Source organism: Vidua chalybeata, chromosome 25 (assembly GCF_026979565.1).
Source record: "Vidua chalybeata isolate OUT-0048 chromosome 25, bVidCha1 merged haplotype, whole genome shotgun sequence".
Lineage (NCBI taxonomy): Eukaryota > Metazoa > Chordata > Aves > Passeriformes > Viduidae > Vidua > Vidua chalybeata.
The window spans coordinates 6,699,445-6,714,842 of NC_071554.1; the positions used below are offsets into that span (position 1 = coordinate 6,699,445).

At 53.0% G+C, this 15,398-nt stretch overlaps 1 protein-coding gene across 2 annotated transcripts; it reads left to right on the forward strand.

The window, feature by feature from the left end:
• Positions 1-8,590: 8,590 nt before the first annotated feature.
• Positions 8,591-14,912, forward strand: MECR (mitochondrial trans-2-enoyl-CoA reductase). Of its 2 annotated transcripts, none has more exons than XM_053964825.1 (10): positions 8,591-8,844; positions 9,964-10,061; positions 10,236-10,367; positions 11,806-11,949; positions 12,033-12,135; positions 12,346-12,448; positions 12,848-12,921; positions 13,325-13,385; positions 13,847-13,919; positions 14,676-14,912. In XM_053964825.1, the coding sequence occupies exons 1-10, from the start codon at positions 8,639-8,641 to the stop codon at positions 14,837-14,839; spliced, it is 1,158 nt and encodes a 385-aa protein (XP_053820800.1). In that variant the 5' UTR covers positions 8,591-8,638; the 3' UTR covers positions 14,840-14,912. The 2 variants fall into 2 exon arrangements, with proteins under 2 accessions (XP_053820800.1, XP_053820801.1); XM_053964826.1 differs by having other exon boundaries at positions 8,712-8,761.
• Positions 14,913-15,398: the final 486 nt, after the last annotated feature.

The window sequence follows — 15,398 nt, forward strand, 5'->3', positions numbered from 1 at the left end:
AGGTGCAGGATCTAACTCAGAGTGAGCAGAAAGGAGAAAAACCTGGCAGGATGTAAAAGGAGGAAAATCTCTGTCCCTTTCCCAGCTGAGTGCACGGGATCAGGCACAGAGCACCGGCAGCCCTGGTGTCCCTGCCGGCAGTGCCAGCGGGGATGAAAGGCCCCTTGTTTGTTGACATCCTCTCCAGCCCTATTTCTGGAGGAAAATGTTCTCCCAAAGGTTTGGGGTGAGGAGGAGGGGAACTTTGCATCAGCTTTCCGGCGTGATCCGTGCTTAGGTCACCTAGCTCTGGCTGCGGCTCCAGGGTGGGAAACTGCCTGGGCACAGGAAAACTTGGAAAGCAGAGGGAACTACGCTGGAAGTATTGGGACGTCTTACTCCAAATCACACAGGGAGAGTCCCTGGCAGTGGCATCACCCTGCAATGGTTCAGCCTTGCCCTGAAGGACAGCACCCAGTTGCCAGCATCCAGCAGGGTGGCAGAGGGACAGGGGATGGTACCTGGGTGTCACTGAGCCTGGTGAACCCACTGGGAAGCTCCAGTCTCTGCCCAGACTGGGGAGGAATCTGGGGGGGTCTTGACCCAGCAGCTGAACTGAAAATGTTCAGGGGGGAAATGCAGCCAAGAGTAAGCAGGAGAGGGTATTCCCAGGATTCTGGGGGAATCAACCAGGAAACCTGGAGTTTTTAAGCTGCACAGGCCTGTTGGAGCACTGCACTGTGCTTTCCACCAGCTTTTAAACCCCTGAATTGTATTTCCAAACCAATCACTTCAAAAAAACAATAAAAAGGGGTTTTGTTGCAGCCGCATCACAACAGAAGTGTTCCCCGTTCCCTACGGGTCACCCTCCTCCTCCAGCAGTCCCACAGCCCATCCCTGCCACCTCGTCGGGTGAGCCCTGGGGTTCATCTGCTGCCACTCCTGTGCTTCTCCAGGGGGCTCATTAATGCACCCAGGACCTGCCACACGCTGGGGGCACGGCACGAGTGTCACACGAGCGGAGCGGGACGGACACGGGGGCTCGACAAAAGCTCCTGGTCCCCGCCAAGGGCTGGCACCGGGGCGGGATGGGGCGGGCGGCTCCTCCCGGGGGCTCCTCCCCTGGGGAAGGGGCTTGGGGGAGGTCCCGGGATGATGGAGCTGGGTGTGGGGAGGGACGCATGGAGAAATGCGTGGCCGGCGGGCATTCATGTTGTGAGCAGGTTTGGGGACAAGCAGGAATTGTCCCCAGGGCTCTGCATGAGGACAGTTACTGACAATTGCCCCTCCAGCACATCCAGCTCAATCCCACCTGTCCTACAGGGCTGAAAGGCAGGAAAGTTTGGCCAAGGACCCATCACTGCTTCCCCGAGCTGGGGGGGACCTGCTTGGCACTGACAGGGCCAGGGGGGCAGACAGGGACGCAGGGATGGGTTTGGAGGTTGCACAGCACCCATCATGCCTGGTCTGGGACTAACCCTGCACCGAAGGAAGAAAGGAGGGACAAAGCGAAGCAGTGAGGAAGGAAGGATGGATGGATGGGCAGACAGCCCTGCCCCATGCAGATGCAGGGATGGAGCCAGTGACAACCCATCAGGACCAAGCTCCATCCCATTCCCAGGGTGCAAATCCTTTCCCCTAACCCTTCCCAGGCATCTCCTCCCACCCTGATCACTGGCAGGATGAGCCTGCAGTCCCCTGTCCTGTCTCCCTGTGCCATCGCCCCGGAGTGTCTTGCAGGAGCAATTGAGTTAAAATGAAGTAATCACTCTTCAAGTACAGTCATTTGCAGGAAAAATATAGGCCTTGCTGTGATTGCAAATGGTCTCCACTGTAACCATCCCTCCCACTCGGGAGAGAAATGTTCTCAGCTCCAGGGTGCTCAGTGACAGCAGCCTCAAGCGCAGCCAGTGTGGCTACATCACATCCTATGGCTTCTCCCAGGCTGGGAGTAAAGGGATGGGATTTGGGGCTTTGAATCTCTTAGGAGCCAGCAGTACTTTCAGGAGGATTCTTTTGCTCTCAGGTATCTCTGTAAAATGGCAGGTTGAGGGAGTGGGGCTGCCCTGAGCCCTTATCCCGGAGCCCAGAGATGGAGCTGCAGCACCCACTGGTCCTCCCCAAACCACTGAGCAAGCATCTCCACATTGACCACACCAAAACCCTTTAAATCTTGACTTATTTCAGAATACTGTCTTTTGCACAGTAATTCCTCGTTTTTCCCCATTAAACCCACAGGACACAGAGCCCATCACTCCCTCCCCGGCATCGCTCCCAGCAGTGCCTTCCCTGCGGCAAACGGCTCTTGCAGAGCTGCTGGGACACAACACCCCACACTGAATTTTAAGCAATTTTACTCCCCAAAAATTTTTGCCTTCTGGGGTTTTTTCCTCCTTTTCCCTTTACTCCAGCCTCTCTCCCTCTTCCTCCCAAATCCTTCCATTTCTTTTTCTATACCTCCACCTGTCACACCCCCAGCCAGCTCTTTCTAACAACTCTCCGCTATTTTCTTAAATCACCTGCCTTTTGCTAATGCCAAAAAACCTTTTTCTTTCTTAACAGACAAAATAGATTATCTCATCCTGCTGTTCTCCTCCCTGTCTGTCCAGCCCCAAGTGGTCAGACGCCTGCTGCGGTGCCGTGGCCGGATGTAATAGGGCTATTGGATGAGTTATCACAGCCTGAAAGGATGAAATAACTACTGTGCCTTCATCCAAATAAAACTCCCTATTCCTGTTCAATGCAACAAATGAACAAGAGTTCCCAGGGGAAATAGCCAGGAAAATGTTAGAAAGATGTTACAAGGTGTTAGAAGATGTTACTTAAGACCCGACCCTTCACCAAGCTACCTCTTGGTTTGGGCTCAAAGGGCACGGGGGCTTCTCCATGGGGAATTGGGAAGCCCAAGGATCAGTGCCAACACACAGAGCTAAATCTTCTCCCGGCTGCTGCTCCAACATTTTTTGAGTGCTCAGTGGCACAACCTCATGAATGTCCCACATGTGGCTGAATCCTCGGATCACTTGCATCCAGCAAACTGCTGTTTTCTCACTCCAGGTACTAATTCCAAGGAGAAACTTTGCATTTCATCTCTGAAGGAGATGGCTCAAGCTGTCCCTGCATTTCGCAGGAGCTCCATGCAATGCCCCCAGATCTGCAGGTGGGACATCCAGCCCAGCCCCCAGCAGCATCCCCTGCCCCCAGCAGCATCCCCTGCCCCCAGCAGCATCCCAGCCCCCGTGGGAGCTGCTCTGGAGCCAGGGGGGAGCCCTGGGTGGGCCCTGCATGCCACCACTGCCCTGGTCAGCCCTGGCTGACCTCCCTGCACCACCAGCTCCCCCAGTGGGGTTTTAAAGGGACTTCCTTAGAGGGATGCAAATCCCCAGGGCCTCCCTCCTGGGCTGGCGAGGAACAGCCCAAGGCAGCAACTCCACTGCAGAATTTTAAATCCCAGCACTTACTAGGACTCTGCTTGTTCCCCCTCTGCTACCCCACTAAACCTTCCCATTTCTGTCCTCTCTGGAGTGTGACAGACATGTGCACACTGGCACCACCACTGTCACCTCTGGGCACACTGTGATGCTCCTGGGGCTGCACCCACGGCACCTGGAGCCACAGCTGCTTCCTGGTCACCCGTGCAGGAAAAGCCCAAATGTTTCCTCCATGTCACCTTGTTGTGGGCTTATTTATCTCCCTTCAGGCCATTTTTGTCTCTTTTTTTTTTTTATTCCTGGAAAGACCTCTCTGAGTGTGGGGTGGAAATGCAAGAATAGCTCTGCATTACTGTGTGGTACCTACCTTGGAATTGTCACATGAACAGTTAAAAATCACATTACTGGGGACACAAGGGTCCATTCCAGGCCCTTCCCTGCTCTTGGAGCTGTCTGGGAACGTCATAAATGCTCCTGGAATTTTCACAGACTGCTTTTAACCCCAAAATATACCACAGTACCATGCACCATCCGTCTGTCCATCTGCTCAGCACTTCACCAGGCCCAGCTGCCATTCCAGCTGCGTGGATTTGCCCATCCCTAAACCTCACAAGGAAATGACCTTGATTAAAAAACAACCAGAACTAAAGCATTGAACCCAAGCAGTTCTACACCAAAGCTCTTTGTGCTGCTCCTTCGGTATGGCCTCAGGATGGAGGTTTTCTTGAGGGGGGATGTAAACCAGCTGAGGCATTTTGTGTCTCTGATCACATCCAAAATCACAAATGTCATTTATTTTCAGACCTGAGGTTTGGCTATTGCTCAAATTTCTCATATTCATGTCTCAGTGCTGACAGGCTGGAGCCTGAGCACAGAGCTGGCTGTGCAACCCAGCTCCTTTATAAATCCAACTGCAAGGAAAGGAGGGAACAATATCACATCCAATATTTATTTATTGTCATTTAAAATTTGATTTTACATCTTGTTTGGGTTTATTTTGTTCAGTTTTATGTTCGGGAAAGTGTCAGCTCTCCTCTCTCTTGTTTGCCCTCCTCTGAGCATCAGCAGCTCTGCTTTGGTGCCTTTCCAAACCCCGTTGGGGAAAGGATGCGCTCGGCAGTTTGTGACAAAAAGAGTTCATCAGGCATTTCATGGGAACAAACAAAAGCAACTGGCTCAGGAATAGACAGAACCCAGACATCCCTCAGTTCTTTTCCCAAATAATTGTTCATGCTCACAATTTCCTGCAATGCTGGGAAAATTTCAGGTCTACAGACAACAGAAGGGAAAAAAAAGAGAAGTTAAAATGCAGTTTAAAAAGGATAAAAGACACCAATTTGGTGCCTTTCTTCACCTGGGCAACTGTTCAAGCCTGTTCCAAGAGATCTTCCCTGCCAAGTCACTTGGGATGATGCCTCTGGGTGCCATTGTGGCAACATGGGGCCCAAAAGCAGCATCTCCCCTCCCCACCCCAGCTGCGCTCCTCCTCATCCAGCTGCATGATGCCCTGTGGACAGCACACCTCACTTCTGTGTCACCTCCCACACACCAATCCCTGGGACCAGTTCCTGCACTGTCCCAAGCTGGAAAAATGCCTCAACGGGATGATTTTTGCATCAATCACCCTGAAAGTCCAGGGATGGAGCAGCTCCACTGCACAACCCGAATATTGGTAGCACGGAAAAAAGCCGTGATGGGAAAATCAAGGAGCAAGCAAGGACGATGTCCCAGCACAGCTGGATCCTCTCAGCATCTCCCTCTCCTTCCTTATTTATGGCTGGAGCTGAATCCTCCTTGTTCATCTCCTTGGCAGAGGATCAGAACTCATCAATTCTCCATTTGCCACCGAGAGTTGTGTTTCTTCCTATACTTTTTTCTTAATTATCTTACAATAAAACAACTTAAAAAGGGATTAATAAAAAATCAGAGAGGCAAGAAAGAGCCATCAGTGTGCTTAAAAAACCAAATCCTCTGTGGGCATCCCATCCCACTGCCCTCATCCCCATGTGGAGCTGGGAGCATCAGGCACACGTTTTGAGGTGAAGAATACAATAGTTTATGGGATTGTCCAGCTCCATCAGCGATGTTAAATGAGGGATTCAGGGATAAACCAAGGATTATGCAAAGCAGATCTTTCAGGACAATGTGTTTTCCGTTCAAAGATTCAGGCATGTCTAATAAAAAGCGATTGATGTCAGAGCAACGGGGCTTTGCCAGCAGTGCTGGGTTTGGGGGAATGAGGCTCAGAATGGGAAAATAACCAGCTGAGCTGTTCTTAAGCATTACAAAGTGCAGGAGATGGGGAGGGACTGGCCCCAGGAGCCTGCAATGGACACAGGAGCAGGATGGTGGCTGCAGTGACTGGGAAGAGGCAGAAGGGTCTGGGACAGGAGCTCAGTGCTCGAGGACCGAGGCAGCCCCTCCAGCACCCTCCCCCACGGGGGATTCTGAGCATCCCTTTCTCTGCCTGCACAAGGAAGTTACTTTGCAGCTTGTTTCAAAAGCCTTGTCCTTTTGGTGCATCCTAGCCCTGAAATCCCAGCCCAGCCTCCTGACCTGATGTCCAGGGGATCCAGCAGGGCTTGGACCACCTCTGGCTGCCCTGGGATGGCCACTGAGATGCAACATCAAAACTCCCCCTCAGAAACCCTTCCCAGAAATCTCTCCAGCCTCAGCTTTCTTATTTTTTTCCTAAGCAAAGCAGGCACACCTTCCATTTCTCCACCAAAAAGGGAAAAGGTAATAAATTATTATTCCCTTTAATTAAAAGAGGTGTCAGTCTTATAAGCAGCTAATTAATAATTCCACATTAACTTAATTAAGCACTGGGAGAGCTGGAGGCAGCACAGTCCACACAAGGCTCCTGGGGTCAGGCTGAACCTGCTGGGCTCAACTCCTCCTAAACCAGGAGATAAAATCTCTGTCCCCAACAGGATTTAGGGATGAAATCCCAGCAAATGCCACCCTGGTGTCACAAAGGTGCTTGTTCCTGCCCTACATCACCTCACACCTGCAGGAACAAATCCAACTTATCATCAGCACTTTTGCTTTCCAGCCATGCCCAAGTGTGAACAACTCCAATTAATCAATAGCTGTAGAAATCACAATATTATGATAAATCAGAGCTCATTAACAATAACAGGGGTTAAAGCAGAGGGGAGAAGAGGACAGCACTCCTTCCCCCCACCAGGTGCTGAGGAATCATCTCCTCTTCCTCCTCTGCCCACCCACTCCTAAACCCTCAACTGCAAAGTGGATTTTCATGCAACGCTCCTATAAAAAAGTGCAATTCCAGGATATGAAGTAGTCATTAATCACCCGGAAATTGTGCTTGTTACAGGAGAAACATTAACAAAATAATCATAAATCGTCTGCCAGCCCTGATTTGCGGGTGCACACATTTGCAAGGGGATGGAGAGGCCTCTCATTTGCTTCTGTAATTAGTGATTAACCCTTTGCCACGCGGGGCAGAGCATGGACACCACCAGCATCCTCCACCACGGATTGCTCGTGCATCCCCCCCAGCACAAAATATCTGAGGCATTCCTGGCGTCCTTGGAAAGCTGCAGGTTTTGAGGTTATTAAAATCCCATTCTTTTATTGCTGTGATTAGATTAAAATGATCAAATGATTGAAGTGCCCAGCCATGCTGGAGGCAGCTGGGGAGGCCCCTTCCTGCCTGGAGGTGGAGGTGCTGCCAGGACCTGGATGTGCCCAGGATGCCAAACCAACCAGGTGGGAAAAGGCTGTTTTGTCCTCTGACTCTGCTGTCCTTGCAGTGCTATCACGTGGGAGACTTTTACACCCACTTACAAGTGACCTCAAGGCTCCTTATAAACTGAAGAAGTGGGTGAGAAAAGTTCTTTGTCTCTCTCTCTCCCCCGTGCTGTCACAGAGGCTCTGGTAGGAACACCTCTGAGCCCTCCGAGGCACCCCCAAAAGCAAATCATACCCCAGAAAAGGCAGAAAACCCATCACCAGCACTTTGGAAGAGAGTTTTTTCCAAACCTGAACTTTTCCTTCATCTCGAATCTGAATTAACGTGAATTCACACCCCAAAGAATATGTTGTTTTCCTTTTCTTGAAAAAAAATGATGTGAACTATCAAGCAGCTTGACTAAATCTTCTATTTAGGATCATGGCAGCCTTAGGGCTGGGTCACCTGAGCCAGAAAAGACCCTGCCCTGAGCAGCTGGCCTTGTTTTAGTACCCACCAGTGTCTGTCTGTGCTGGATCACTGAATGGGGACAGCCTTGGGACGGTCTGTGAGGATCCAGGAGGAATCTGCGGGGCTGAACCGAGCAACTCCTCCCTTGGATATCAATCCTTTGCGAAGCGATTCTCTGTGACAGGTCTATCGGGAAGGCAGGAGGCTCTACTTCTCTTTTCCTTCTCCCATCTTGTCAGTTTTAATTGGAAGACTAAATGAGACCTTTCTTTAAGATGATTATACAAAACATTGAATTAAATTACTATCGGGAATTTTTTTCTCACCGCTTGTGTCAGGCATCTGCTGTTTTAAATAATCATCTGACAAACACTTCCCTGCAGCTCTCCGTGCTGGGAGAGTGTCTATCCCGGACAGGGCAGCTGGTGGGCACTGGCCAACAAAGCACAGAAAAGGGACTTTTCTCCCCAAAATCACAGAACCATGGAATGGTTTGGGAGGGAAGAGACCTTAAAGCTCATCGCATTCCACCCCTGGAAGGGCAGGGATCCCTTCCACCGTCCCAGGCTGCTCCAAGCCCCGTCCGGCCTTGCCTTGGGCGCTGCCCGGGCTCCAGGGGTGTCTCATAACGACGATCCTGGAGGGATTTTCCAACCTAAATGATTCCATGACCCAGCGACCACGTGGACCGAGATGCTCCCGTGCCCGTCACCGATGCCCGTGGCACAGAGAGCTGGGCTGCGCAGACACGGACGCAGTTAACAGCGTCAGAGCGTTTTGGGGACAGAGCAGCGGGACCCGGGACCAGGGGCGGCCGGGCCGCCTTAAGGCCGGGGGGCGGGGCCGGGGGCGGGGCCAACCCGAGCGTCCCGCCGGCAGCGCCGGGCTCAGCCGAGGAGCGCCGAGCGGAGCCGAGCGGAGCCGAGCCGAGCCGAGCTGAGCCCGAGCCCGAGCCCGAGCGGAGCCGAGCCCGAGCGGAGCCGAGCCGAGCGGAGCCGAGCCGAGCGGAGCCGAGCCGAGGCGAGCGGAGCCGAGCCGAGCTGAGCCCGAGCGGAGCCGAATGCAGCGAGCGGCAGCGCGGGCGCTGCGCGGGGCGCGGAGCCCCCCAGTGCTGACCCCGCCGGGGCTCACCCAGCCGGGGCTCACCCAGCCGGGGCTCACCCAGCCGGGGCTCACCCAGCCGGTGCGGGCGCGATCGGCCGCGGCGGCGCCCCCGCCGCTCGGGCTGCTCTACGAGCGGCACGGGGAGGCCGCAGCCGTCGTGCAGTAAGGCGGGGGGCGCGGGGGTGCATTGCAGGGGGGGTGCAGGGAGGGGTGGGGATGCAGGTGAGGTTTTGGGGTGCTGCAGGGCTGCTTTGGGGGTGCAGTGCACAGGGGTCAGAACTTGCCCACCCCAGGTGTAGAGAGTGGGGATGGGGTGCAGCTCCCTGTGGGATCCCCGAACACGCAGGGGGACAGGAGGACCCTGGCATGCCCCGATGTTTTCCTGGTGCCATGGTCTCACAGGTGGGTGCTGGGGGTGATGCCTCCATATCCCCCACCCTCCTGCTGCTGGTGTTTTTCTCAAAAAGTCCATTCTTGCTTAAGTTGGGGTATGACAGGGAGGTCCGAGCCTCAGCATTGCTGTGCCCCAGCTTCACCATTCCATTGATGGGTCTTCCCTTTGAGATCTCAATTTAGGGACCACAGCAGCATCGCAAGCATTTTTTGGGACAACTGCTGATGCTCAGCATCAAAAATCCTGGAAAGGAAAAGTTGTAGTTTAGTGGAGTTCAGGCTTTTTTTTTCAAGGGAGGAGACTCTGAGCTCTTGCTGCCCCTCTTGAACCAGCTTAATTCATGCTGATACATTATCCAGGTGCATCCAGACACCAACCCCCTGTTTTCTTGGTGAAGGACTGTTGCTTTTCCAAATGATCATTTAGTAGTGCGATGGTGCTCGTCACCACTGCTACTTCCTGAGATTTTCTGTTATCACCCCATGGCTTGTGTAAGACTGGTCTTGCTTTGTGCTTTGTGACTTCTCCTTTTTCATAGATTTCCAGAAATACCCCAGGTTCCCATAACGCTCTAGTGGGGCAGGATGAGCCGTAAAATCCCCAGCCAAAACCACAGCTTTTTTACGCAACCTGCTGAGTTTGTTAAGTTTAGTGAGCATCACTGGGTTGGTGGCACGGGATTGTTTTGGGCAGTTGGCTTTTAGCAGCCTCCTCCAAAAATCTGTTCTTCTGTCTAACAGAAATCTGATTTTTTTTGATGGGATGGGGCATACGGTGCTGTTAATTTAGGCAGAGTGTGGAGGTGATACAGACATCCTTCAGCTTCAGCACAGAAGACACCAGCAAATTGGTGTTAATGCCCTTTTCCTTTGTCTCTCCCTGTTCAGACTGAAGGATCTGGAAGTGCCCAAGCTGGGGGACTGTGATGTCCACGTCAAGATGTTGGCAGCCCCCATCAATCCTGCCGACATCAACATGATCCAAGGTGATGTGCTGGATTAATACTTTGCACGTCGGTTCTCGCAGGATGCTCCGAGTTGGAAGGGACCCACGAGCATCTTCAAACCCAACTCCTGTCTCGGAGGGTTCAGAGATGGCTCCTGGCGTGGGGATGTTGGGGTAGGAGGGGGTCTCCAGCTCACTTCCAGCTTCCCTACAGGGACCTACCCCATCCTGTCACCGCTGCCGGCCGTGGGAGGGAACGAAGGTGTCGGGGAGGTGCTGGAGGTTGGGCACCGTGTGACAGCTCTGAAACCTGGGGACTGGGTCATCCCTGCGAACGCCGGGCTCGGTGAGTTCATCCTCGGCACTGCTGGCTCCTCGCTCTCCCCCCTGCAAAGAATCTTCCCAGGGGGGTTTTGGGGTGCTGGAGCCCATGGAGGGTGCCCAGGCTTGCCCAGAGAGCAAACCTATGGTCGGCTTCTGGGTGAGCTGCTGTGGGGATTTTGGGGGTTCCAGAGCAAAAGCACAGTTCTCCAAAGCACCATCTTTGCAGGGTGTGGGTAGAGCCATGAGCCCCCGCACTTACAGCAATTACACCAGATGAGATGGGGTTCAAAATGGGGAGTAAAACTCCATTAGGGAATGCTGGACAAGGGAAGCAGGAGTTGGAACCCATTGAGTGCCATGTGAGACCAGTCATAATGAGACAGTTGAGATAATTGATGGGGTTATTTCTTACCTGTTTATGTCTTGGTTTATTTTCACCACCTGTTTTTCTTATTAATTTTAGTTTTATTTTTAATGTATTTTTTAAAACCAAACTCAGTCCCCTGGGGACCCGCATCCTTCTCGAGAGCCTTCCTGCGTCTGTGGAGGTTGAGCAACATCACTTGCTGGGGCTGGGCGGCAGGAACTGAGTTTGCTTTTAAAAATACATTAAAATACATTAAAACACCTGGAATAGGACCAGTGGCAATGCCATTGCTTATGCCAAACTTAAATTCAGCAATAATCTTCTTTTTTGTAGCACAGACCCTTTATGGGATATCTGTGCTATTATAAAGCATTGCAGCAATCTGTGTTTCTCTGGAAGCAACTACGTTTTGTCCCATCAGCTTTGAGCTTCACTAAAGACCTGGGATAAAACATTTCACATGGGCAAGGTCACAGTGGCCTCTCACTGTAGTTTTCTCTTTAATAATGCTCTGCTGGGAAAGTGTTGGGAATTTATTTCCCAACAAATGTCTCCCCTGCTCCTCCAAAATGCCAATGGCCTGATATTTGCCGGTTGTGGTTTAGTGTCACAGCTTGTTCTTTGCCTATTTCGTCTTAAAAGATTTTTTGCTAAATGGGAGAAGGATAACTATAGAGTTAAGAGCCAAATGGGGTATTTTTGAGTATAAAAACACTGTAAATAGATGATAGAGGGTTAAATTGGATATAAGCGCAGAGGGAGTAAAGCTGACTAAATTGGCTTGGAATATATGGGCTCATCTATAGGATGGAGAGTATTTCCATTATCTCTGCTCACATACCCCGGGAGCCCCAGTCCCATTACCCCTCTGGGAAATGATTAGGCTTTGCTGGGTGATAAATCTTGGCAGGCAGCGAGGAATCCATTCCTTGCCTCTTGGAGCATCTACCCATATGGGAACCCATTCCATAATTCTCTCTCCAGGGTGTAGCTGGTTCCCAGCACGAAATGCTGCAAGGCTACAGTGTGAGCTGATGCTTTTCCTTTGCTTTCCCCCCTGCTGTGGCTGTGCCCATGGTGCTGCCGTGCCCAGGGACGTGGCGGACACGGGGAGTGTTCCCTGAGGAGATGCTGCTGAAAGTGCCCAGTGACATCCCAGTGCTCTGTGCTGCCACTCTGAGCGTCAACCCCTGCACGGCGTTCCGTCTGCTGGCTGACTTCGAGAGCCTGGTGCCCGGTATGACCCTGCCATGAGGGAGCAATTCCACACGGATTTCCCGGCTGCCTCTGCAGTGGGAATCTGGGTTTGTTCACATCCAGGTGACTCTGTCATTCAGAACGCCGCCAACAGCGGTGTGGGCCAGGCCGTCATCCAGATCGCCAGGGCCTCCGGCATCAAGACCATCAATGTGGTGAGGGACAGGTGGGTCCTCTGGGGAGGAGCGAGTTTGGGAGCTGGATCTGCTCATCCTGCCCATCCAACCCAGGACTTTCTCCTGTTTCCTCCTCCAAGTTGTTCTCCAGCCTCTTCCTGTTGTCCCCATGCAACACCGGAGCAGAAGGAAGGAGAAGGGGGAACTCTGCTTCCTGGCTCATTTAGTCCTCTTTTTTTATCTCCTTTTTCCCTCCCCAGACCTGATCTCCCTAAACTGGTGGAGAGGCTGATGGCCCTGGGTGCTGACCACATCGTCACAGAGGAGATGCTGAGAAAGCCAGAGATGAAAGATATATTTAAGGTACCTCAGTGCTGATCCCACTGGAGAGATGGTCCAGGGCTATTGCTGCTGACCAGCACTGGGGAGAAATGCAGGGATGGTGGGAAGGACAAATTTGTCTCTAGATCAGGATTTAGCCTTGGTAGTGGAGGGATTTTGCTGCTGCCACAAGGGAAGGATCACAGATTTTGGTTCCAATCAGACTGGGCTTGAAGCAGCCTGGTCTAGCTGTAGGTCTCTTCCTGCACATGGCAGGGGATTGGAATGAGTCTCTTTCAACCCCAGCTGTTCCTTGATTCTACTACTCTCAGCAGCCCTCAAGTAAATATTGAAGTTAATGCAGATGCTTTATCAAGAACCATGGTCCCATCCCTTAAAGAAGCCATAAAATTTGAGAACCTTTGTCATAAACCCTTGCAGAGCATCCCAAGGCCCCGGCTCGCCCTGAACTGCGTCGGGGGCAAAAGCACCACGGAGATGCTGCGTCATCTGCAGTAAGTTTGGCTGTGTAGTGGCTTGGGCACAAGCCTGGGGACAGAAACTGGCAGTAGAGGGTCCTGCTCTGGAGTCTGTTGAACCTTTGGAAAGGGAAGATGAATGGAAAAGTGGTTTTGGATAACAACAGTGATTTGAAGTCTCAAGCTGCTGGGGGTAGTTGGGGTCCAGTTGTGAAGGTCCCCCAGGTTCTGGCCAGGTGTAACTGGTGTGCTGAGCTGCAAATTCAGCTAATGGTGCATGGAAGCAAGAGGAGAGTCTGAAAAGTGGGATCTGAGGGGTAACTGGGGAGTCCTGGGTGCAAGGACAGCCCCAGGGGGCTTGGGGACAGCAGAGGAGGAGGTGGCAACTCAGACCTGCACTTTTGGGACCACCTAAACCGATACCCCTTTCCTACTCCAGGCCCAAGGGGACCATGGTCACCTACGGGGGGATGGCAAAGCAGCCTGTGATGGTGCCTGTGGTGAGTACTGGGGATGTCCCTCCTTAGTCCCCTGTGCTCCACTGCGTGTCCCCATCCCCTTGGTACTGTAGGCACCTGGCTCTCCCCAGGTGCAGATTGAGACCATCCAGCCTTTTTTATTTGCCTGACGGGGTCCGTCACAGGACAAGCTGCATCCCACTGCTGGGCTCTTGGCTTTTTATATGGAGCATCTGTGCTGCCCAAAAATTCCAGTGGGGAAATGATCCCGCAGGTGCTGAGCATCAAACCTACCCTGACTCCACACCTCAGAGTTGCCTCTCCGCATCCCTGGCTCACAAATGGGAACTCTAACAAGGGGCCTTACTGCCACTTTCCACCACTGTCATGCTGGGAGGGGACACACGCCTGTGTGAGGGGACATGGGAGTCACTGCATGCACAAGGGGACATAGGCATGTTGCTGGGTACCAGGAGGACACACATGTGTCACACATTCCACAGAGTGCCTTCATCTTCCGGGACGTGCGGCTCCGCGGGTTCTGGATAACACAATGGCGGAAGGACCACGTGCAGGGTGAGCCGGGGGGGCTGAGGGTCCTGAGCCGGGGGGGCTGAGGGTCCTGAGCTGGGGGGGCTGAGGGTCTGTCCCCTTGCCGGACATGGGAGCGGCGACAAACCCCACCCAGCACTATCCTCACTCCCACTCGTGGAGCCATCTCTACTTGTCCCAGTGATGCCTTGAGAGGCTGCCTAGAACAGAGGCTGGGCATGATTAAAGGAATAAAGCAGGGATTTATGAAAAGGCCTTCAGAGGACACACCTTGGGCAGTACAAGAGCTCGGCCGAGGCTGCTCCCGAGATGGACGGTGCGTCACAAGTTTTCACACTTCTATAAGTTTTGGTCCATTTCCATATTGGGGTTAATTGTCCAGTTACAGTCCCATCCTCCCAGTTTGCTCTTCTCAATTCACTGCTGTTTACACTTTTTGGGCCTGAAGCTGCAACGGTGTCCTTGGTTCTCAGGCTGGAAAAGGATTGTTCTGTGTGACTAAACTGTGAAGGGAACTTGCTAGCATTTTATATGAAGTTCAGAGTTATATACTAACGCAGTACAGAATCTGGAAAATATGAAAGCTAACACTTAAGGCATCACCAGGGTGCTGAGGCACTGGTGCTGGCCTCAGGCAGGGACTGTGCCAGGGCTCTTCCCTCATGCCACGTGCCTGAGCTGGGCATGTCACACCCAGGGACCCAGTACGGCCTCGGGCGGGTGTTCGGGGTGGTGGATGGCCCTGCATGGCGCAGTGAGAGCTCCCTCCTTCCCCTGCAGACCAGGAGAGCGTGGCTGCGATGATGGATGCCCTGTGCCAGCTCATCCGCGGGGGCCAGCTCACGGCGCCTGCCTGCACCGAGGTCCCGCTCCAGGACTACAGGGCAGCGCTGGAGGCCTCCATGAAGCCCTTCGTGTCCTCCAAGCAGATCCTCCTCCTCTGACGTGGAGCCCTGTCCTGTTCCACATGCTTGTCCACAGACTTGAGGGGAGAAAAGACCCTCCAGATTGATTGAATTTCTTTTTTTCCTTTGTTTTTCACATTTTGGATGCCCACTGAAAGCTTTAAAAGCCTCCGCAGCTTTGTGTGGAAGTGCTGCAGGAGGGAGGCTGCATCTCACTGTGGCTGGAGGGAATTTGGGATCCCAAATGATGGCTCACTCAGCTCAGGGTGTGAAAAGAGCAATAGTTCCCCCTCACATGTGCTTTTGGGGCAGGCAGAGCCGTAGTTATCCCAGCTGGAATGTGGAATGGGCAGGGAAATCCAAGTCATCTCCCGGCAGCCCTACTACCTCCAGGCCAGCTCCGAGTAGGAGGAGGAAGGAGCGCAGACTGCCCCAAATGGTGAGGGGGTGCTGTGCTTGGAGTGGCCCTAGGTGCTGCCACAGCTGCTGGAGGAGCCCTGGGTCACCCCTGGCTGGGTCTTGCCAAGGGCACTCCAAGGGCCAGAGCCTCTGGCCATCAAGGGCTGGAGCCAGGCCCTCAGTGTCCCTGAAGGGCCTC

What these genes read in the sequence shown, in the direction of transcription:
- MECR (XM_053964825.1), top strand. Translation starts at nt 8,639, where the DNA reads ATGCAGCGAGCGGCAGCGCGGGCGCTGCGCGGGGCGCGGAGCCCCCCA. An exon ending in CCCTGCGAACGCCGGGCTCG is followed by an intron (nt 10,368 to 11,805) that starts GTGAGTTCATCC and finishes TGCCGTGCCCAG; the next exon opens with GGACGTGGCGGACACGGGGA. An exon ending in CTTCGAGAGCCTGGTGCCCG is followed by an intron (nt 11,950 to 12,032) that starts GTATGACCCTGC and finishes GTTCACATCCAG; the next exon opens with GTGACTCTGTCATTCAGAAC.